The following is a 23,167-nucleotide window of genomic DNA, read 5'->3' as shown; positions in this document are numbered from 1 at the left end:
GGACCATTAATGAAATGAAATACATGCATTTAACGTCAATGTTCACACTGTTAACAAAGGATACCTGCATACATCCTTACTGCATCACATACCTATATTTCCATAAAAAAATTAATATCTTCTTGGTTGTTTGGTTTAAATTAGATGATGGTGTTTTTGAAACAAATAATTTGTGACATTCTAAATTGTAAATATCGATTGATGTATGTATGGTATGTGTGAGAGAGTGAGATTCGAATGTGAAAGTTGATCAACCTTGTATGAATGCTTTGTTCCTTACACTAATGTGTATGTTTTATGTCAGTCATTTTTATGAATTTGGAATTTTGTACTGTTTGTTCTTTAATATTTGTTGTGAAATGTTTGGTGAATTCAAACCAATGAAGATGCTTAAAAATCTTTCTGAATAATAAATTTGATTAATTCTGGACAATTTGTCCCAAACTCGCACTCAGTTTAATTCTCTGCGCGCAGTAATTCATTTCTTCTTTGATCAAAAATTGCAGTATTGGCTTCTGTTTTGTTGCTTAGTGATAGAGAGGCTTGGCCTTACTGTGGGAAGCCCACACCCAGTGTTGTTTTCTCACGAAACATATCAGAACAGTTTTATCTTGAAGGGTCTCCAAAACTTACCATGGGCATTGGCCTCAGGCTGGAGCTGTATGCTCTTTAGCTGGAGTGTAGGGCTCCTTTGTGGTTGGTCACATGGCAGCACATTAGGGCTTGAAAACTGTGGCAAAGATCTCTGATCCCTGGTGGTTGCAACAGTGCAATGACAGTCCGATTGCCCAAGTTATAATAGGACCTTGGACCGCCAGAATTGTAATCAGGGCCTTAGAATCTTCTTGCGCTCAACTATTTCTCTGGAGGTGGGTATCCCAATGGCACCATGCCACAAAACTTATCAGAATAGTTGTATCTTGAAGGGTCTCCAAAACTTACCATGGGCATTGGCCTCAGGCTGGAGGCTTACGCTCTTTAGCTGGAGTGCAGGGCTCCTTTGTGGTTGGTCCCATGGCAGCACATTAGGGCTTGAAAATGTTTAAAAAAGACTGAAAGACGTGTAAAAAAAATTACGTACTTTATTAAAAATAATTTGAGATAGTCACTATTATTAAATATTGCTATGTGTGAATTTATTAAGTATATGTTTATTTATAGTTATTGATGACTTTTTGACAAAGCTTGGAGGTCTGCTTTATATACGTTGATATGCTGACCCTTTGACAAAACCAATAGGCCCACTGCAGTTTATATTTCGGTGTTTTGACCCTTTGACAAAACTGGGAGGACTGCCTTACTTAACAGCCTTTATATTGTTACAAACATAGTTGTTATATACATATTATTACATAGTCAGCCGTGTGCTGCGGGGGGTGGGTGGGGTTGGAAGCCTGCAACGGGGTTGGGAGCAGAGCTGGCCATATGCAATTGACATCTTAATTTACGCTAAAAAAACACAGAAGTTCACTGAAAAAAACAGAGGTTAAAGTGAGGTGATAGTTAAGAATTGTAATAATATATTACCTAACATTAAAAAAACTTAGAAATTCAATGAAAAAATCTAAAGTTAAAGGGATGTAATATTTAAACTAACTATACCTTGTGCCCTACAGTAACTATAATGTATGCCTTTGTTGTGCACTGCGAACTACCTCCCATATTACATCACTCGTGACTTGTCCTATGACATCATTGAGGATATCATTGCAACATCTGACATTACATCATTAATGACAACACTGTGCATGGTGGTGTTGTGAGTTATAGTTACTTTGGGGCACGAGTTATAGTTACTTGAGATAACAATAACTGGTGAACTTCAGTGGTTTTGTTCTTTTGCTGTTTGGGCTAATTCATTATTCACTGTTCCTTCAAGGAGCTCGCCATAATACAGTACAAGGTCTATTTACATATTTTTTGGGTTTGGTGCTGTCACTAGAGGGGCGGGGGAACCACAAAAGTTTTTTTAGTGTTGTGGTGTGCTGCAGGGAGTTCTACATCCCCCCAGCAACATTACAAAATTGATGATACCAGGTGAACTTCCTGTATTTTCTTAAGCAGCTCCCAGGCTGTATGTAGCGTTTGTTCTACAGCTTGGAGTAGAGCATCCTATAACGGCTGGTTCCATGGCTGAATTTTATGTGGCCTAGCGATGTATAAACAAGATACAAGGCCCTCTTGAGGATGTCTTTATGATTGGATTTTTTGGAACTGAAAAAAGACTCAGAATTTTCTTTTTTAAATAAATGTCCCTGACTGTTTACTGACACATTTTTCACCAACAAAATATATTAATAAAAACTATGTAAAAGGAGTCACAGACATGTATTTTAGTAAAACTTTATTAAAGATGTTTTAATTAATCAATATTAATAAATATTGCATTGGGTGTCTCACTGAAATATATATTGATTAAAGTTATTGGTTATTTTTCGAGAAAGACAATAGATCTGCTTTATATACAGTGGGTTGATGTCTAATAGGAGGGCGAGGAGGAACGGGATGCTGAGGGGGCGAGAGAGAAAGAAGGTGGAGTTGGCCGCAAGGCGGCCAACCCCCACCATGCAGGCTCAAAGGCCGGGGGGGGTTAACTTTGCGTATCATAATAAAATATATCTAGAAGGGAAAAAAAGAACTACAAATTCACTGAAAAAACAAAAGGTTAAAGTGATGTTATAGTTAGGTGAAGATGGCAATATAAAAATGCTGTTTATAATGTAATTCACCAGTGATAGTTATCTCAAGTAATATTAACTTGGGCCTTAAGGCAGCTATAACTCGCACCCTTGCCATGCACTGCTAATTAACACACATATTGCATCACCCATGATATCTTCCATGACATCATTGATAATATCACTGCAACATTTCCAATTAAATTATTGATGAGAAAACTGTGCATGGCCGGGGAGAGAGTTATAGTTACTAGAGATAACCATAATTCACAAATTTTAGTGGTTTTGTACTTTTAAAGCAGCTGACATCTTCACGTAACTATAATGACCTTTGGTTTTTCGTGTGAGAGAGAGAGGCACACACTCTTTCTCTCACTTTGTTTTTTATTTTTTCTTCAAACTTGCAGTGGCATAAAAATCCATGATAATGACAGGCCCAACCCATTCTGCGTACCTTAACCATTGTCAGATCCACTGGATTATGCAGCAAGGTTATCTAAAGAACGCAAGTTATACGGCCCATTCTCTGTGAAATCAGCAAATAATGCACAGTATGGTATGCAATATATGACAAATGCCATAATTATGTGCAGGCTGCTGCTACAGACTCTAGTAAATCCACTGGCCCTCATTATTAGGCATTGTTTTATTAACAATGTATTAATGACATTTAATCCCAAACATTCTAACTCCAATCACTGCCTACTGCTAGCTACTTGAAGAAAACTGCGTTTTCAAGCTAACTTCCCCAAAATAAACATGTCTGCTTAAGATGCATGAAAGGTAGCATGTATCTTATGGTCCAATATTGACATCTCAGAGACATCTTGACCTTGTGGTTTATGATGTTACCGGAACTAGAATTTTCTAAATTAAACTAATCAGTTTGACCCTTCATATTAAGACATAATCACATAAAATAAAAAAAATACTTGGTTCACTCATACATGCTGATACACACATATGAGGGTAATACATTCTTTATTGTATAGTTAATTAAACCGTTACAATATGAAATGCAATATTATTTTAAAATATATAGAAAAATACTTTCTTATACAAATGTTAAAACAAGCGTTAATTAAAATGGTAAAGAGCACTAGTGTTCTTGATGTCCTAATGATTCAAAAGGCTGGTTCAATATTCTGAAAATACGAATTAAGAGTTCAAGAGATACAAGTTTGCATTAGCTCTTTGGAAAGTTTTTTTCCAAATTAATAACATATTTAATTGTTCAGAAAATGAATTGTGAATCCACTGAGTCCACACATATGAGGGGATTTGTTTGTATGCAGTCCCTGCGATGTAATGTGGAGCCTGGATTCTCCATCCTATATTTGAGGAAAAGAATAGCATATCAGAGCTCACTAGAAGCTCACTCTCTCCTCGCTTGGATCTGAGGCGGCCAAAAACAGATGCAGCAGGTGGATGTGGAGGCACACAAGGCACAACTGAAGAGCAATGGTGCACAGGAACATATCCGTGTATGGAGAGAGAGCTTATTTTTATGAAAGCAGGGTATTAACCAGCACCTTTCAGAAGATATGTGGGACCATGTCTGACACACTTTGAGCTAGAATCAAATGAGTACATAAGCACTTGAGAATGGTAGGGACCTAGTCTTGGGGAACCCACTAAAGCCGAACAGAAGTCTCTGACAGCATACATTCACCCCAATAAACACTAATGCTGGGGAGATGTCTTTGAAAGTATAACTTTACCCATTACCCCACGAAACCTGGATAGATGGCATGGACAGCATCGAAGGGCCAAGCAGCAGGTTATTAATTTCCCCTTCCCTTACACAAATATAGCAGGTACTCTGGTTAATGTATGATGTGATATAGTATGGGCCAATCTGAAAGACCCTTACATGGTTGGTCTAATAAGTCTTAAGTAGTTTTTATTCAGAATTATTGTGAAAAAAACGAATAAAACTGAATTATAAAAACCAACCTCAATCCAGACACAAAACCTGTTCTAGGATTTTTTTTGCCCAAGGCAAGGTGATATTTTACCACTGAGCTCCTATGGACATGATGCTTCTATGGTCAGTCTGACTGCTGAACTTCCTACCATTGATTCCGCATCAGGAAACCCCCAGAACGCTTCTTCAGCGTGGAAACAACTATGTGCTTACCTTCCTGGTAAATTTATACATGAACCTCGCCAGGCTCTCCGCTAGTATCTGAGCATTCCTCGTTAGCCGCTGTATGTCAACCTGGGCCCTGAGGGATATATACATATTACAAATTAGCTTTTTATGCAAAGGTGGATCATTAACAACACACATTTCTCAGAGATACACTAAATTCACAGGTCTCAGGACAGAGGGTAAGGTGTCACTATCTAGGATGCCATGGAATTTCTACAGGAAAACATTTCTTAACCTATAGTTTTTGCTAAAGAACAGAGTAGGCAGATCAGGCATTGAACACGGTATAGAAAATATGAGCACAGGTATGGTTCTGGTTTGCATCCACTTCTGCTAAACCCTTCATGATCTCTGCTGCTGCCCTGCCTTGAATATTAATTCTCTTTAGAATGTTGGGGAGGTCATCCTGTACACATGTGGATGTGGATGTGGAGATGAGTTGGTGGAGGAGCTGAAAAGGAAGTGTCTCGGCTCTGTGCGGGGCATCTTGATATACACTTATCATCTGTACGTTACTACTTAATAAAGGAACTAACTACATGAACACTGGAGTCCAGCATCTTTCCACATCTTTATAGTCCTATTTGATTGGACACTATTGTGTATTACACTGAGTCTTGCAAGCTTTCCAAAGTGGTGAGGATATGGTTGACTCATGGGCATAAGTGCAGAGGTATATGTGTGCTATCTATATGTGCAGCCACAATTTGCCTGGAAGTGAAAGTCTGCTGCCTTGTGCCTACAATGTCTTATTTGGTGCTTGTCTCCATCCAGGAGATAGAGGCCTGACCATCTCACAAATAAACTAACTTTAAAGTGCATGGACACTTTCTCGGGAGGATCAGTAAGATGCAACAAAGATAATATCAACATTGTTTCCAAGGTGCCTCCGCTGCTGTTAAGTAAATTTAATTTGGGCCGTAGCAGAAGGCCTAGTTCTGCTTCTGCACTTACCCCGGGCTCCTATCTCTGTCGTCCTTCTTTGTAGCACATTGAAGCCACCCCAATAGATCCTTGTCCATCGGTTTTAAAATAGTTCCAAAGGTCTACTCAAGGTCAACTAAGGTTAGCGCTTGAGTCTTCAACTGAACAAAGCATTGCAAGTCATCTTCTAAAGTTGGCATTCGTCTCCCTATACCTAATGAAACCTGGGGCTGGCCTAAATGTCATGAAGGATTTTTACCATTTATCACTATTACCCGCTACGGCAAAAATGCTGTACATTGAAACAGCCCAGAGTTATGTGCTCATATGCAAACGTCTTTGTTGTAAATAGAAGTCCACGAGCCAGGTATATTTTAGGTTACTTTATTCAGGTTGGGTTCCAGGTGAAGTAATTAAGATGATAATGTAAAAGGCCCACCAGGAGTGACCTCCTTGTCACTCAGCCTGCCTGGTGCCAACTGCCAGTTGAGACCAGGCTAAGCCACCAACACTCCATGATGTCACCAAACATTCTAGTGGTGACATCATGTGAGTGACAATGAAACCCCACAGACAGAAAAGAGACAGGCTAAATATAACAGTCTTACATTATGAGCAGGACTCAAGTTAGTTTCCCCCTCAGGTTGGTGGCAGATGGCAGCGCGTTGATATTACTGGATCTTTCAGAAGAGTTGAAACCCACCGGTCATGGTGTCTGGCATTGAGGGCTGAAAGCAGCAGGGGCTGCTGATACAGCTCTGGCTTATTAAAGCGGTTTGTTGCGCATGTACATAGGCTTTCTCCTTTGACCATTCTGGAAGTCCACTTAACATCACGTGTCGTTCAGGGCTCAGCTCATTCACATTACACTTGTTATGGAAAATTCCTGAGATTCCCCATCTCAGGCAATCTCTTTAGCTGCTGTGATTACAAACAGTGCATGCACCCAAGAATAGAAAGTTTCTTTGAAAAGCCATGGCAATCCACACATGCATATATTAGCAGCAAAAAATAAAATGTCAAGTTGGCCTAGTCTCTGCTTGAAGGCCTTTCACTGCTCAGCATTCCTTACATGCAACTTGGCCTGCATTGAATGCGTCACTGAGGATGCATACAAGCCAAGGTGAACACATCATTGGCACTTAGGGGTAGATGTATCAAGCCTTTTGCGATTCGCAAATTACCACCAACTTGTAGTTGGTGGTAATTTGCGATTTCTTTTAAAAATGCCCTATTTGGCATTTGTGAAGGTGGTATGTGACGCACATAGGGCATGTATGTGCGCCATATGCACACACATGTAAATTTCAGGGGTGCAGCAGAGTGTCTTTGAGACACCCTGCACCCTTGAAAGTATTCTCAATTTGCGATTAGCAAATTGCGAATCGCAAATTGAGAATTATTTCACAATCATTCCTATGGGCCTCCTGGCCCATAGGAATGCATGGGAAATTATTCCTTAATTGCGAATTCGCAAATTGCGAATTCGCAAATAAGGAAGACTAAGAAATCGCAAAAAAATAGCGATTTTCTACATCCATTCCATTTTGCAATTTCTAAATAGCGATTCCTTAAAAATCGCTATTTAGAAATCGCAAAATGGAATCTTGCTCTCATGCTAATAATACTGTAACCCAGCATGAGTGAAGCGTCAGGATTGGGCAGTGCCGGCTAGTTCTATCCTCCCACAAGCAGCCACGGGCCATGTAGGGCGTGCCACCGGGCGGTGACTTGGGACAGGGGAGGGGCAGGGTGGGCGGCTTGTAAAATGCGGGAAACGGACGATTTCAGGTGAGAACCGGGAAAAAAAAAAAGAATTTCTTTGTGTGCGCTGCATCACCAAATGTGATGCAGTGCGCGCAACAAAACTATTCTTTTTTTCCCGGTACTTACTTGAAATTGTCCGTATCCCCCATTTTACAACCCCCCACCCTGCACCTCCAACGCCCCACGTCACCTCCCGGTTGCACGACCTACACGGGCCGTGGCTGCCCACAAGGACTGGGAGACTCATCCTGCTGTTCTCCGTGCAACAGCCTGGAAATATCTAAGTGCGCATGGCTGCACTTAGACAGCCGGCCAAACCGGCATGCGCACTTGCAGGGCCAACCACTTCTCCTCCATGCTTGCTGCTGTCAGAGGATGGCCCCGCCCACAAGACTCGGCTCCGGCATGAAAAATAAATGATAATAAAACTGCTTTATTATCATTTTATTTTGCATGATTGTGATGCGGGGCGGTCCCGGACCCCTCCCGGACCGCCTGTTCTCGGACACACCCCCTTCTCGGACAGCGAGCCCGAGGCGTCCGTGGACATCACCATGACAACCCGTACCCCTCCCCTCTTTTCCTTGCAGGAACCTATCAGGAACGGGCACGGACCGGAACCACACCCCCATGACCCCGGAAGTCCCTCCTCAACGACCAAGCCGGAACACGGAAAAAGGAGAAGCCGGGACGGAGACGTCGTCGGAGCAGCGAACTCGTGGCAGGAGGCTCGGACCGGAGAAGGCGCAGACCAGACGAAGGAAGAGGACGAAGAGTGGAGCGAGGACTGGTGGAGTCCAGAGGAGGAGGCTGAAGAGCGGCCGCAACTCACCAGGGAGTTGCGGCGGAGCGTGTGAGTACCAACAATCCGCCTCTGTAAGCACACTAGGTGCCTTGTAAATATTGACCTCTCTCTTAGTCACACCAGGCCTGGCCATCACTGTTGAATACTTGTATAGCACGTCACCACTTGGACAGCACGTAGTGTATAGGACACCCCTCACGCCCCCCCACCAAACACTCTTTTCTCTTTTCCCTTTCCTCCCGAGTCCATCCCTTCCCCCCTTCCCTCACCGTCGTTTCCGTCGACCCCTTCACTAACCTCCGGGTGCTGGTTATGGGTCAGACCATTGAAAGAACAGCTGGACTAACCGCTCCTTTTGTTTTGTCCCTTTACCTCCGAGGAACTCCCCAGCATCCGACCTCCTCGAGGGACCATCCGAATCCGAAGACCCCGCAGAAGACGATCGAGGCGTCCTCTCCACGACCTTCGCTTTTGTACTGCATCTTTCCAGCTTTGTACCATCACTGTTCTCTTGCACGATAAAAGATACGCTATTGCACATTACATACGCCCTCCGTGCCTGATATTCCGGCCCGCCATAGTCCCACGATCACAATGATGTTTTCACCTGCTGGCTCCAACAGTGGGGTGAAGCTTCACCACCGTAATGGAGAAGCCGCCACTGCTAGTACTTGGTCTCATACCAGGAGGTAAGGTGGTCCAAACCCCAGACAGGAGGCTCGCCTATTTTTATCGACTCACCCACTGGGTGACCTGACTTGCATGTTTTATTCAGGAAGAATTCTTCTGTGGCCCTTGACACCATGTTGGCAGCAGGAATGGGGCCATCACAAACTCTGGAATGAAGAGAGATGCTGCCCAGAAAGAAGGAACCATCCATCAGTGCCTCAGAGAGGGTCTAGATCCCACATGTCTGGCTCTAGGGATCATTGCCATGTTATGTGTGAGCATGCCTTTATATATGTTTGATAAAGATACATGTTAGAGTCCTTGAAACATATTAACAAAGTCACTGGTTGTGCAATTAATGGATTTAAGTGGTTGCTTTAATAGGAGTGTGTACGGCATAAGCATTTTGGGCCTAACTTAACAGGGGTTTAGTCATCCTTTGTCAGCTAGCAGCGTGTGTGTATGTACCATATTGTCACATCTTTAATGCTCATATTGCTTAGCTGAAAGGGAACTTTTCAATTCTCTGCAGTTTCTTTCTGTGGTGGCAGTACTCTGCTGGCAAACTAAGCTCGTAGGAGGTTCGTCCTGGCAGAATTTGAAGAACTGTGTCTTCCATAGACTTCCGAATAAACTAATAAGAGATTTTTTCCAGTCCTGTGTTGGAGAATGCTGGAACCAAGAGCATTAGGCCCCGTTTGCTCCAGAGGTTCCTTAAGGTACAGAAGAGGTGTACAACATTCTGGCACCTGGGGATGAAGCAAGCAGACCCATCAGATGCTGCTGAGATGCTGTTGAACAGGGACCCCTTTCGAGGCTGTTGGACGGCTCGTCGGATATGATAAACTGATAAAGAATGCCACAAAGCATTTTTTGATTGTAGATAAATAGGCTAAGTGTGTGTGTGATGAACAATGTGTAGGAATTATTTAGTTTTCGTTCTCGCCTTTTTCTATCATCTCATATCTTCAATTTCTTTTTGACCCTGAGGTCTTCATTAATATGTGTTTATTTATTATCCATATGATTTGCAGAAGAAAAACGTATAAAACATTCTAATTCATTATAGAATGCCAACTTGCAGATGCACTGACTTTGGAGGTTAGGATGTATATCAACTTCATGTACAAGAGATTCCCTGAGATCTTTATCTACTCCCTAGCACTTCTAGTCCACAAAGGTATACCTCAGTGGAAGGTTTCCTGTTCTCTGCAAAGGTCACAGTTTCATTCTGGCTTGGACACATTATGCAGTGGGGTTTTCATGACAAACCTATCTATCCATGGGAGGCCTTTCTGAGGCAATGTCTTCTCAAGAGGGGCTTCCTGCAGAGTGCAGACCACTCATCCTTACTGGAGACAACCTTACCCTCCAGGCTCCATGCAATGGACTGATTCACTCCCTCTGGATCATGCACACTTCTGACTCTCCCATCCCCCTGCCTGGCCAACCACACCCCCACAAGTGGCAGGCAGGTATTGCCCAGGGAACTCATCACACCACCCCCTGTTACTTGTGGATACCTGTTATCTCTCTTCCTAAAAGGCCATGCGCCTCACTGCCACCCAGGAAGGCCAGTGTGAGCGGGCACAGAGTCTACATTCACCATACTCATAATGACCAGCACCACCAGCTCACACATTCTTTAGCTAGAGATGGCCACGCCTGTAAACTCGAAGGCTCACCTGGTGTCCAGGATGGTGTTCTTCCGGCCGTGCCTGTGGCTGTCAAGGTGTGACAGAGTGAAAGCCGGGATCCTGCGAAGGCCAAACTGCTCGTGCTCCCAGCCGAGCAGCTCCTCTCCCAGGTGGATCTTTTTGTGCACCATTGAAAAGTTCATGCTCTGGAAGGGAGGAGAGTTCATAACCTGAAAAGATACAGGAAACATTAATGAACACGCGGCATCACTAGTCCGTATCATGTCCATGTGGGGAGACTGGCATAGAGACATGATCACCTGGTATTCCCTAACTTCAGAGGTGGCATGATAGTTAGAAGACGTGCATTTTCATGAGTTGGAAGATGCCCCTGGTACCCAGCATATAATGAGCATATTAAGTATTTGATGGCAATAAAAGCCATACAGTGCCTTCACTACCCAGGACAGAAGTCACACATACGCATAGGCATTCGGCTGACTCCAAGTCACACGCTTAGACAAATCTGTTAAGGGAAATTGCTCCTGTATCTTTAAAAGGATAACTTTCACCCTTAATGATGTTTCCCTCTCTCTCAGACTTTTGTAAAATGGCAGTGCAAAGGGAGCAGGAAATTCATTTGTACGAATGAAAGCAGAATGTATTGAATCAGATGTTGAAAGACTACATGAATAATCAATAATCGGATTTCTGTAGATCTTGAATCAATGAGTCCGACACTTGTGCTGTTGTGAGTCGAGAAAAAGAAACTCAGATCTATGATGTGCGATCCGCTTTACTAGTGGTGAACATCATACTTATAGAGTAGGAGCCCTGTTACTGCATAATACCCAACCCCTATAGGACTTTATTTGCTGCTTTGTGATAATACACCCTAAGCTCCACAGGGTCAATAAAGTGCACCAAGTTGAACATCCCACACCAAATACCCAGGGCCAGGCCTTCTGCAGGAAGGCGCCTGACTCTGAACCACTTGCTGCCAGAGACTAGGAGCATTATGGGTTTCCGCACCATACGCAAGGCTATATCCTTCTGTTTCATTGTCGTAAAAGGTACTCCCCTCCTTCTAATGGACTCAGCATTATCAACTTCTTCAACACCAAACCACAGCATGGAAACATATGTCAGGTCATTACGTTCTAGACAAGCATTCTGGAGGAGCACAGGTCAATTTCCAAGAATCCCTCTTTGCCTCTCCTCATTACCCATTCAGAACACTTTTACTGCTGTACCTCCTGGGCTCAGTGTCTAAATTACTCGTTGTATCAAGCAAACAATTCTGTTAGTGTCAAACTGAATATATGAGAAAGCTGGTGTAATAATTCATCACCTTAACAATTTTGAGTTGGAAGTGTTTACATTTGTTAGCTGGATCATGATGAGCATTTTTAAATCTATGTGGGTAGCCCTGGTCTTATGTGGCTTCTAATATTCTAGGTTTCAGCGGCAGTGTATAGGCACTTTATTCACCCTTCAATTATCTAAGTGAGGGTGGCTGCTGATGGAATCATACAGAGGCAGCCCTGTGTTGAAACGCACCCTGAATGAACAATTTACTTAAAGGCTGTATCTTTTTCCTTGTGTCATGTTATGAATCCAAAGATGGTACAAAGATTTCCAGTTTACCTCTTGAAGCGCGATCATGAACTCCCACTGAGCGGTTCCTTCTTTTGGTGGCTTTGAAGCGTGCAGGTAAAGTGAATCACCATTGGCCAAAGTGTCCAAACATAGGACAAAGGCCACATTGTCGAGGAGTAAGCTGGTTTCTGAAAGTGACAGATAGTAGGAGAAGCTTTAGGTAAAATAACACACTTTGAGGCATGACACCATATCTTACTGTACAGTACTGTCTAGAGTTTGGAGGACAGGGTACTCCATCACAAATGTACACTGTCCACCAAAGTGTTGGTCTGCACGCTGTGGTCCGAGTCTAGTGTACCGCCATCTTTCCAATGATCTCATCTTCCCGATGATGGAGCTCCCGCTGGCTCTGGTGCCATAAAGCCAACTCCAATGGTCCTTCAGAGTGAGGACATTGGACCGCCTGCCCCTCTTAGAGCAGAAGGTTTGAGGGTTTTTTTCTCCACCACAGACAGAAATAAAAAATGACACCCACTTTTTGGGAGAAAACTCCCAGAGTGATGGTGTCCTCAGTTTTTTTGTTTTTCAGAAACAAACTCCTGCTTTGGGAGCTTGTGCCTGAAAAACAAAAAAGTCTGGTTAAGTGCTGTCTACCAAACGTGGTGCCATGAGAGGAAGTGCTGTGAAGGCTGTACCTATGCAGGCGCAGACATTACTGATTGGCCAGGCGTGATCTCTAAATATGGTGGGAAGTAGTTCATCGGGGTGGGGAAGAGAATTTTCTCCACCACTCTTACGGACCGCAGGCCGCCAAAGTGTTGGGGCCCCCTTAGTGGGGAAAAATGGAGGTGGCAGGCAGGTAACTCTGGAGGTATATGAATTAAGTGGCCGTATTGCTGTCATGTAGCAGCGCATGCGCAGGAACGTCATTAGTAACCCTCTGTGCCCGGGGCGATGCCACCACTCACCCCGATGCAAGCGGGTTAGCCGGCTGGAAGCAGGTAAGGCTGGGTAAATATATATGTCTGGTCAGGCATAGAGTCGTGGGAGGCAAGTGCTAAGTGAGAGATCGGATTAAGACACGGGGAGAGTAGGCAAGGGTAGGGGCAGGGAAGAGGAAGGAGAGTACACAGAAAGGAATAATAGGCAGCTTGGGTCTAGTGCAGGCAGCCTGAACAAGTAGTCAATGGAGAGTTTGCAGCAAGGAATAGGTTGTTAGTTGGTCGACTGGCTAATAGTATTGCTTTTAGGAAATGGGAGGGTGGGTTAGGTATAGGAGTGTGGGGATGGGCTACAGTTCATTGTCAGGGTGTTGTTGGGGGCATTTATTATGTGTGGGTTAAGCCAAAGGTTCATGTAACGAGAGCTCTGCTTGCTTCTAAATAAAGTGGACTTTTCTACAAACAGCCTAAGAGTGAGAAGTCATTCTTAGTGTTCACACAAAGTGGGCCCCACCTTTGTTGGTTGTCCTGGTCTTCTGTGCTACAAACAGGTCACCTTGGAGAAAGATGTGAATTTTACCCCAAAACATCCCCCTGAATGGGGCCAATTCTTATAAAAATACTAGAAATCACATTAGTGTGGGAAGCATAAGTCTATAATTTGCCTAGTTTCACCTATATGTTGTGATTTAGAACAGTGACAGGCAAATGCAAGAGGGATTATTTGTGGGTTACAACTCGCAGCCCTAACGCTATTTGTTGCAGTATTAGTAAACAAAGTTCCCCAAAAGGCACAGGTGGCAGACAGAAAAGGCAGTATATAGGACGACTGCTTGGTATGTCTGGTCCTCGTGTTCCAGGGCCTCTGGCTCGTGGTGATAAATAGTCCTAAAAGGGGGTTTGTGACCCTGTTTTTGACGTTCCCGCTAGAATGGATAAAATCCCCCAGCCAATAAAAAACACAGTCCAAACAAGAACAAGGATTCTGCCCAACCCACACTGGTGAATTTTATGTTGTCAATCGCCTCTGTGTCCAGTTCAACCAGTCTACTGGGAGTCCATTTACTGGTGTCTAGTGGGGGCCCAGTTTCGGTGAAGAGCACTTCCGGTCCGAAATGATCTCTGCATTTTTGCAAGTATTGACAGAGGACAGATGCTTCCTTGGACCAACACCACTTGTTGAGTGAACTTTCCTGCTCCCCTAGGCTGGATTTCCTGGCGTCCTCGGACTTCTGTGGATCGTCCTGTAGATCTACAGAACAGAGAGGGATCCACTCACCCCTGGCGGCTAAAATATGATGATGCATGTCTCTCTATAGAGACTGCCATCAGGCCTGCAGGGACATTCAAAGGCATGGGTTTCACTGCTTAGACACAGGGAAGCAAAGCATTGAAACAACTGCACATTGTACAAAAGAGGATAAATAATTAAACACCGTTAGAATGTAGTAAACACCAGAAATATATACTTAGAAGCCAACTTAGAGCACAAAGAATGCGAATGTGTCAATTATTACAGATAAAAGTGATAATAAGTGACTAGAACACCGACCCTTCTGTAATGGTCTGGGAGAGCTCACGGCCTGCCATGACCTGCGGTTACAGATGAGCACACACATGACACATGTCCTGTTAGATGTAGGCAGGCGTGTGCCCTCTCTGCCATGTAAGTCCGCCCTTTGGCCCCCACTCCACCTCTCCAAGCCACCAGAGTGCCGGTTCGCATCGAGTGACCTCAAATCCAGCATTTCTGTACACTGCTACTTGGAAGAACAGCACAGAACATATTTTCCACTTTCTTGGCAAAGCCACTGCGTTAAGACAGTAAACAGGAGGTGAAAGCATTCTTTTAATGCAGCAGAATGCAAATGATATGGCTGACTTCCTCACCGGATCCTAAGTTGTTGATGAGATAAAGTGGAATTAATGTGAGAGCTTCGCACATTTTCAAAAGGCTGCACGGAGGCAAAAGTAAAGAAGCCTTATATTTCACGTAAGTATTACAGCATCAGCATGCACACTGAAAATACTTTCACGACATCACACTGTAATGAAATACCCTACATTTAGGCAGGCACCTAAAGGTAGGACACAGTGCAGTGCGGTCAAGGAAACATGGATGAGGGATTGGTGGAGGGAAACCTTTGGTGAGAGGCTACATATAATCAACAGGTCACACACTCCCCAAAGGGGGACTGAAGCTGCCCCCTCACAGAACTTCAGCCAGATGCACCTTGCATAGGCCTCATCTCTCGAATGCACATTGTCACGTCAGCTCCTCTTCTCCTTGTCGAGCGCTGCGGCAAATATTTCAAAGATTATTCCACACTTTTAATAGAGACAGGCACCAACAAAGATTGGGTGCCTGACGGGGCAGTCTGGACCAATGAAACTGCAACTTTGAAGTTCAAAATCTATTTTCATACCTGAAGCGGTGCATCTTGTGTTGTCCTTGTCTTGGAATTTTTTACCAGGGTCGAAGGGCAAACCTAATCAAGGTTCTTTTGCTTATCAGAGCCAGGCTGGGCAATGGACAGTGCTTCCATTGCCAGATTAAAGCCAGAAACAGAGGAAAAAACAGGAGTGTGGAACGAGTTTTACAGTACTCGATGGGAATCTTTGCTAACTGTGGAAGGTATGACGAGTCCTTCTTACGCCAGTCAGCTAACTTCACTTTTGGAGGTGAGTCCTAACAGGGGAACAAGAAGGTCATCACATCAGTTCTTTTGGCGGTCCTGCTAATCTGAGGATGGTCTCTAATGCGGGTACTATCAGTGTCGTGGTTGTTTTAGACCCTTCCGTACCATGACGCTGGTGATCATAGCATTCTATTGAACCACCTCTGAATCGTGTGAGTAGAAGGGTTAGCTCTGGAAATGTTTGTGTCCTTCCTCTTAGGCCAGTAACAGGCAGTAGTGCTCCTTCCATTAGTTGTTCCTCAAATGATTCTCCATTCTCCTCTTAATTGAGTTTTGGGAAACCTTTAAAGACAAGATTGTTAAACCACTAGTTTTAGAATGACATTTTTTGAGCTTGACTAGCTTAACTGTTTTATCGCATTCCACAAGGTGCTTTGTATTTTTGAGTGCCAAGAAGCTTTTGCGTATGCACACTTCATAAATTACTAGAACACTGCATCCTCCTGAAGAAATTCTTGATAAATTATTTTAAAAGGACACAACTTGCACATTTATTCAGTAGTGAGAGTCAAATTAAGGTACAAGACCCTCACATAAATGAAGGGTGTAGTGGGAGACACTGTTACAGTGCACTTACACAGGACTATATTCGATAGTGGTGGTGGTCTGACCTGTGTGTATCCCTGTGATTAATGTTGCCTCTTTTCCCCAAATAACAACCAGGAGCCATGAGTAAGGTGAGGTCACGTCTTTATTCATTCGTGCCTACCTTGAACTGGCTTTCTCCTTTCCCTTTCCGGCCTTCCCCACGCCCTTTCCTGTTCCGCCTGCCCTGTCTGTGCCCAGGGTCAGGCGATGACGATACGACACCTTCCCCTTTGTACAATGAGTCTTACTGTCTTTCAGATTTCTTCAATGAGGCGGACTGGTCGTCTGACATGTCGCCGGGGCGACTGAGCTGTGCCGGCGTCCGGATTCGGTGGCTTGCATCTTCTTCATATATCACCGGACTGGACTGGTCTCTGTCACTGTTCTCACTTTGACTCACTGACTCAGTGGTAGACTCATGTGATTGAGCCCCACCATGGTTGTTGAAATTACACTTCTTGAAGTATGAAACGTTGCGAGTTATCCGTTTGTGATCTGCCTCTGCTGTAATCATTGTCCCTTTCCTGCTACTGACTCTCAAGGGATGGGCAAGATAGCGACTGTCCGCTTTCATGCTTCGATCACGGCGAACTATCACCCAATCTCCTTTCTGGATGTCTGAATGTCTCGCGTGTCTGCGTTTGCCGGCATAGGTCTTCATTTTCAGTTTCTTGTCGTGGTCCAGTCTGACCAGTGTGTCATGATCAATGTTCACAGCTTGAGGCTGTAGGGCACAGTCTATTATAGGCAGCCGTGTGCGAGGAATTCTCCCTAGCATCAGGGTGGCTGGGCATTGGTTGGTGGTGCTGTGAGGTGTAGTGCGATATGCTCGCAGTACCTCATTTATAGCTTGTTGTATGTCTCGATGAGCTAGTTCTGCTTGTTGGACCGCCTTCTTGAGAGTTTCCATAAAGCGCTCCACCATGCTGTTAGCTTGAGGGCATAACGGTGTGATCTTTTTGTGCTTAAAGTTGAGGTGCTTTGCAAAATCTGCGAATTCATGGCCATTGAACGGTGGTCCATTGTCAGATTTCACTCCCAGCGGAATACCCCACGCTGCAAAGGTCTCATCATGAACTGGGATTACTGCAGTCGCTTTGGTGGATGACACTAGGTGCGCAATCGGGAGACGGGAGTACTCATCCATGATGACAACAATGTACTTGCCCGATTTTAGGGGGCTGAAGAAGTCAATGGCTATTTGCTGCCATACTCCATCTGGTAGCTCTGACACTTGCAGAGGAGCTGGCGGTTCTTCACGGCTCACCAGTTGACATGAGACACAGTCTTTGAAGGTGGTCTCCACCATCTGATCGAGAGACGGGAACCAGACGCGCTCCCGTAGAGCCTTCTTGGTGGCACTTATTCCTCTGTGGCCTTGATGGGCGAGGTTAATCACTCCTTGTCGTAGTCTTTGTGGAATCACTATCCTCCCCCCTCTCAGTAATAAACCATCCGTACTGATGGACAGTTCTTCTTGGATGTGTACGGAATGCTACGAGTTCTTGGATACTCTGAGTAGAGTTCTGGGGGTTGTCTTTTACGTGTCTCCATGAGTTGTTGCGTATACGAGCCATGACATCTTGGAAGACGGGTCTTCACTGGATGCTTCACGGATCGCCTCCAGGGGCACTGTGGGCGGACAGGCGGTGCCAATGACGAAATGGATATACTCTTCAGCCAATGAGCACCGTTCAGTGGTGTATGTCTGGGGGTGTCTGGACATGTAGTCCGCTGGATTCTCCGACTTCCCTGGCTTGTGGACGATAGTGTACACATAGTGTTGAAGACGCAGCCCCCACCGTTCAATGTGTGGGGGCATTTTGACTTTGGGATTACCAAATATGGTGACGAGAGCTTGGTGGTCCGTAATGAGAGTGAAATGTTTGCCATATATAAAAAGATGAAAGTGCTCGCAAGCCCAAACCACCGCCAGACCCTACTTTTCAGGTTGAGAGTATGCCTTCTCAGTGTCAGTGAGGCTGCAACTGGCATAGGCGATGATGTGGCGTTGGTCTGAGTCTTCATGATATTGGGCCAAGATGGCGCCCAGGCCCAGCGGGCTGGCATCAACAGTGATTTCAGTTTTCTTCTTAGTGTCGAAATAGGCTAAGTTGCTGGCAGAGCTGACAGCTTTCTTAATTTTGTTGAAGGAGTGATCACATGTAGGTGTCCACAGAAATTGCTGGCCTTGATGGGTGAGTTCCCTGAGGGGATAGCTGATGGTAGCGTAATCCCGGATGTAGCGTGCACAGTAACTTGCCATCCCCAGAAACGATCGAAGGTCGCTGACGTCTCGTGGCGTCGGGGTGTCTGTGAGAGCGGATACTTTTTCTGGGTCTGGCTTCATGCCGTCCTTGGAGAAAATGTGTCCATAGAACTTCAGGGTCGATCTGTGGAATTTGCACTTGTCTGGGTTCAAAATTAGGTTAGCGTTCAGTAGTGCGTGGCATACCCTGTCCAGAGCGGTTCATGCTCAGTTTGGTCTTTCCCAAACACCAGGATATCATCGCTATAGTTGAAAGCGTTTGGGATCCCTTGTATTACTCGCCGGATAGCCTCTTGGAAAATCTCGGCGGCCGAAGATATGCCGAAGTTTAGGCGTTTGTAACGGAAAAGTCCTTGATGGGTCGTGAAGGTCGTATTATAGCATGATTTTTCGTGCAATTCCAGTTGATGATAACCCTTATTGAGGTCAAGCTTCGAGAAGACAGTAGCACCATTAAGACGGGCGATCATGTCGCTAATATGTGGTCCTGGATGGCGCTCCCTCTCGATGGCCATGTTGGGCGCGCGCATGTCCACACACAGGCGTACTTGGTTGTCCTTCCCTTTCTTGGGCACCACCACCACGGGCGATACCCAAGGGGTGAGCCCCGATGTGCGTTCAATGATATCTGTCTTCAGCAGCTCTTGGAGTTCATCATCCACTGCTTGTTGTAGGTGAAAAGGCACTTTCCTGTGGTGTTGCGCCACTGGGGTCACTTGTTCGTCAATGTGTAACTTTACTCTGAATTGGTTGAGTTTTCCTAACCCTTTGAAGAGATTTGGAAATTTGCAGACAATGTCCGGGGCATCGTCTGTCATGTAGAGAAATTCCACAAGTCTCAGACGTTCTGCTGTCGGCAGACTAAGTAGGCAATCGGCCAGATCTGGGCCTTCAACTACATGAATATAGGCTGGAATCTGTCGATCCTTGAAGGAGAGGGTCGTGCTGAAACGACCTAAGCATGGCAGTGGTTTTCTGTACATCCAGGTGAACACCCAGACAGCCGCAGGTTCTAGTTTCGGCCTTGGCTTCATGCTTTGGTATTCAAGAGGACAGATGTAATTTAAAGACGCTCCTGAGTCCAATACAAACTTGGCAGGGTGATTTCCTATTCGAATGTGCAATTTCGGGTACTTTTTCAGCCGATCTGGATCTGACACCATGCAGATGTATTCGTCACTATCCTGTGACATGGGCGTGGGTGACGATGACTCACTAGATGTCGATCTTCATGAGCGATATGAACTGGCGGAGCGTACACTCGATCTGGATGAGCTAGAAGAGCGCACTTCTCTTCCTTTTACTGCTCGAGCGTGGTGTTGTGTGCTTGTCTGCGACGTGGATGATCTGCGTCCTGATGGTCGAGTTTGACAGGCTACTTCAAAGTGGTTCTCCCTTCCACACCGATGACATCGTTGACCAATGGCTGGACACTGTCCCGAGTGAGGGTATTCTTGGCCACACCTGTAGCATGTTGGTGCCGTCTTGCTGTTCTTGGTGTGTCGTGACTCCTGACGTGATGACGTCCTTTGGGAGGATGTGGAGTGTGTAGGTTTTCTTGGCTTGTAATGGTCCGACCGGTGTGTCTTCTACTTGTGTGCTTGCATCCTGAACGCTTGTTCCTTCTTTTCAGTCTTGTTAACTTCCATTTTCCTTGCGTGATCTTCCGCTTGGTCGTTGATACGCGTCATTTCTTCAATTTCTTTGAGAGTATAGTGTTTCTTCAACAGTCTCCGACGCAGAGATTCGGATTGGCAGCCTTCGATTATGCGCAGTCGCAACGCATCTTCAGTGGTGAAAGCGTCAAACTCACAGTGTCGGGCTAGACGCCTGATGCGCACAATGAAATCGCACATGTGTTCGTCCTTTTCTTGGGATGCTAGATTGAACGTGTAGCGTTCGTAATCCAGGTTGCGTTTGTGTAAGAACCTCCGATCAAGGGCCCCTTTCACATCATCGTAGGAAGTAGCATTTGCGGCAGGCAGTTCTTTGATAATCTGCGCAATGTCCTTTCCAACTAAGTTTCGCAAAGCGATTAGTTTTTGCTTAGGGTCTTGCACCTGAGACCCGGTCATGTAATCCTCGAAGTCTTCCGCCCAGCTTTTCCACTTGGGCCCCATGCTGTTCCCGGATGTCAGCTCTAATGGGTCTGGTGGCCGCAGGTATGGCACCCCCATGAGTACTTGGGGAGCTGGTACGAGAGGTGGTGGGGCCGGAGTCGCTGCTCCTGCTCCTGGAGCGCCTGTCATGTCGGGGTTGGACATCTTGATGTAGATTTAGGCACTTAGCTGGCTGCTTCTTGATTTATTTTGCTGTTTAGATATAAATTTGGTGTCGCCTGACTTCAAAATGGCCGACCCAAAAAATTCAATGGCCGTCTATGGCTGGCGCCTGACTTCAAGATGGCCGCTGCTTGTGACAACTGTTTCCCACTTGAAGTTGCAGTGTCTTTTCTTTCCTGTATTATTTTTTTTTTCTTTTGCCCTTAAAATCACTTTGCCGAATATTCCAGCGCTCGGGACTCACCCTCACGGGCTCTGCTCCAGCTGGCAGGGTCCGGGACGTTCTCTGGTGCCTTTTGCGATTTTCGCGCTATTTCCAGGCCAGGCAGGCTAGTTTCTGAGTCTGCAGACTCGAGGCACCGATCGAGGGCAGCGCGGGCAATTTCTAGGGTAGTTAAGCCGTCGTGCTTCCAGGCAGCTTCGAACGCGGCGTGTGGAGCGTTCTTTACTTTTCGTGCTCTTCCGCGCGGCGCCGACAACAGGCTGCAGGCTCGCTGTTTTCTGGCCATGCACGGACGGCGGGGACTTTTGAGGCATGTGGGGTTTGAAGTATCCCACCCTCGTCGCCACTGTTGCCTCTTTTCCCCAAATAACAACCAGGAGCCATGAGTAAGGTGAGGTCACGTCTTTATTCATTCGTGCCTACCTTGAACTGGCTTTCTCCTTTCCCTTTCCTGTTCCGCCTGCCCTGTCTGTGTCCAGGGTCAGGCGATGACGATATGACAATTAATAGCACACTATAAAATTACCTTGAAGAGATTGAATCTTTGAGAATGGAGAGGATTTGGAGAGGATTTGTAGAGGATTTGTAGAAAAATGAATGGATTATTGCAGACCACGACAAATAAGTCATAAAAGAGTGATGTTGAGATGAACATGTGTCATCTATGAATAGATTCTTGACAGAGGAGAATTAGTTTAACTATGTAAGATTAGATCTCCTCTGCTATCCTTCAGAGAGGCTCTAAATGTCATTTATTCAAACACTTTCTTATTAGAAATTGCTGATACCGACTTTCTCTGTGTTTTTACTCTGTTTGTCCCTGGTTACCGTCCCAAGCTGGTTACTGTCCCTAGCTATTAATTGTTCTTGTAATGAAAAGCATTTGCAAGCCTCAAAACTGAACGGTACACTGTAAACAAATACGTAGTACAAATAATGATAAAATAAAGGAATGCCCTTACTCCAGTGTACATAAAGCTTTGGTGACTTCTTAATGTTCTAGCCCAGATCATTTTGATCTAAATGCACTGAAATCAGACCTCACTTGCCTTGAAGAACCTATAGTGGCATCCAAACCAAAGAGAGTGGTCAATTCAAGGGCTTGTACATAGGCCAGAAGATAATACCGGTGATAAGCCTGGGCACCTTTCCAAGGTTTCACACCCATAGCATCCATCCAGATCAGACTTCCAGGTCAAGCCAGAACACAAAGAAGAAGTCTACCCTCTGGAACTCTCTGCTTTCACACTTGAGACTCCCCAACTGAGACTTTTGAGAGTCTGATCTCTCATAGGGCATTGGAGACTTATTTGTGCATCTCTGCTCATGAAATGGTCCCGCCTGTGAATGAAGATTCACCACAGTCATGCTCAAAGACCAGGCTTCTCCATTGTGTTCAATGGGTTTCGAGGGGCAGGCAGCAGATACATTCCCCTCACCATTTCCCGAGCACACCAAGGCGATTTAGCGATCATGGATTCCCTTCATACTCAATCTTTGGTGTTTGCTGTGCACACCCAGTTTGTTGCTCCCATCCCATCCTCTGTGAAGTCGGCTGTATACAGCTCTCAATAATGACTAACAATGAATAGTTCCCTCCATCGATAAATTAGGATCTATCTGACCCTTCCAGTACCTGAGTGGTCCAGGTGCTCCTCCAGCCAGCGCTTGCTTCCTTGGTAATTGAATTTTCCTCCTCCAGTGAGTGCAAACAGAAGGTTGTACCTGACAACGAGAAGAAATGAAACTTAGAAAGTGTTTCCCTAGGCCATCCACTGAGTTGTGCATTCTTTCTGCTCATTCATTTAATTGCAGTACACTTTAGTAATGTTTCATAAAGTTTTGGGCTCGTGCAACAATTGCACAAACTGATTCACAGTAGGCTTTGCTTGTTCTTACTGTGCAAGCCGCCAATACGGTAAAAAATG

At 45.1% G+C, this 23,167-nt stretch overlaps 1 protein-coding gene across 1 annotated transcript in view; it reads right to left on the bottom strand.

Annotated features, from left to right (window-relative positions):
- LOC144817844 (BOS complex subunit NCLN-like) overlaps window positions 1-23,167 on the bottom strand; it is a 273,806-nt gene that overhangs the window by 42,632 nt on the left and 208,007 nt on the right. Inside the window, exons 7-10 of the mRNA XM_078674705.1 lie at window positions 22,876-22,964; window positions 12,283-12,422; window positions 10,684-10,865; window positions 4,819-4,906 (exon numbers count right to left, since the gene is read on the bottom strand). Coding sequence (XP_078530831.1) covers window positions 4,819-4,906; window positions 10,684-10,865; window positions 12,283-12,422; window positions 22,876-22,964 — 499 coding nt within the window. The remainder of the gene's footprint in view (window positions 1-4,818; window positions 4,907-10,683; window positions 10,866-12,282; window positions 12,423-22,875; window positions 22,965-23,167) is intronic.

The sequence above is a fragment of the Lissotriton helveticus genome, chromosome 2_1 (genome assembly GCF_964261635.1).
Source record: "Lissotriton helveticus chromosome 2_1, aLisHel1.1, whole genome shotgun sequence".
NCBI classification, from domain to species: domain Eukaryota; kingdom Metazoa; phylum Chordata; class Amphibia; order Caudata; family Salamandridae; genus Lissotriton; species Lissotriton helveticus.
Note: the sequence above shows the minus strand (reverse complement) of the source record. Positions and strands in the feature narration are given on the sequence as shown.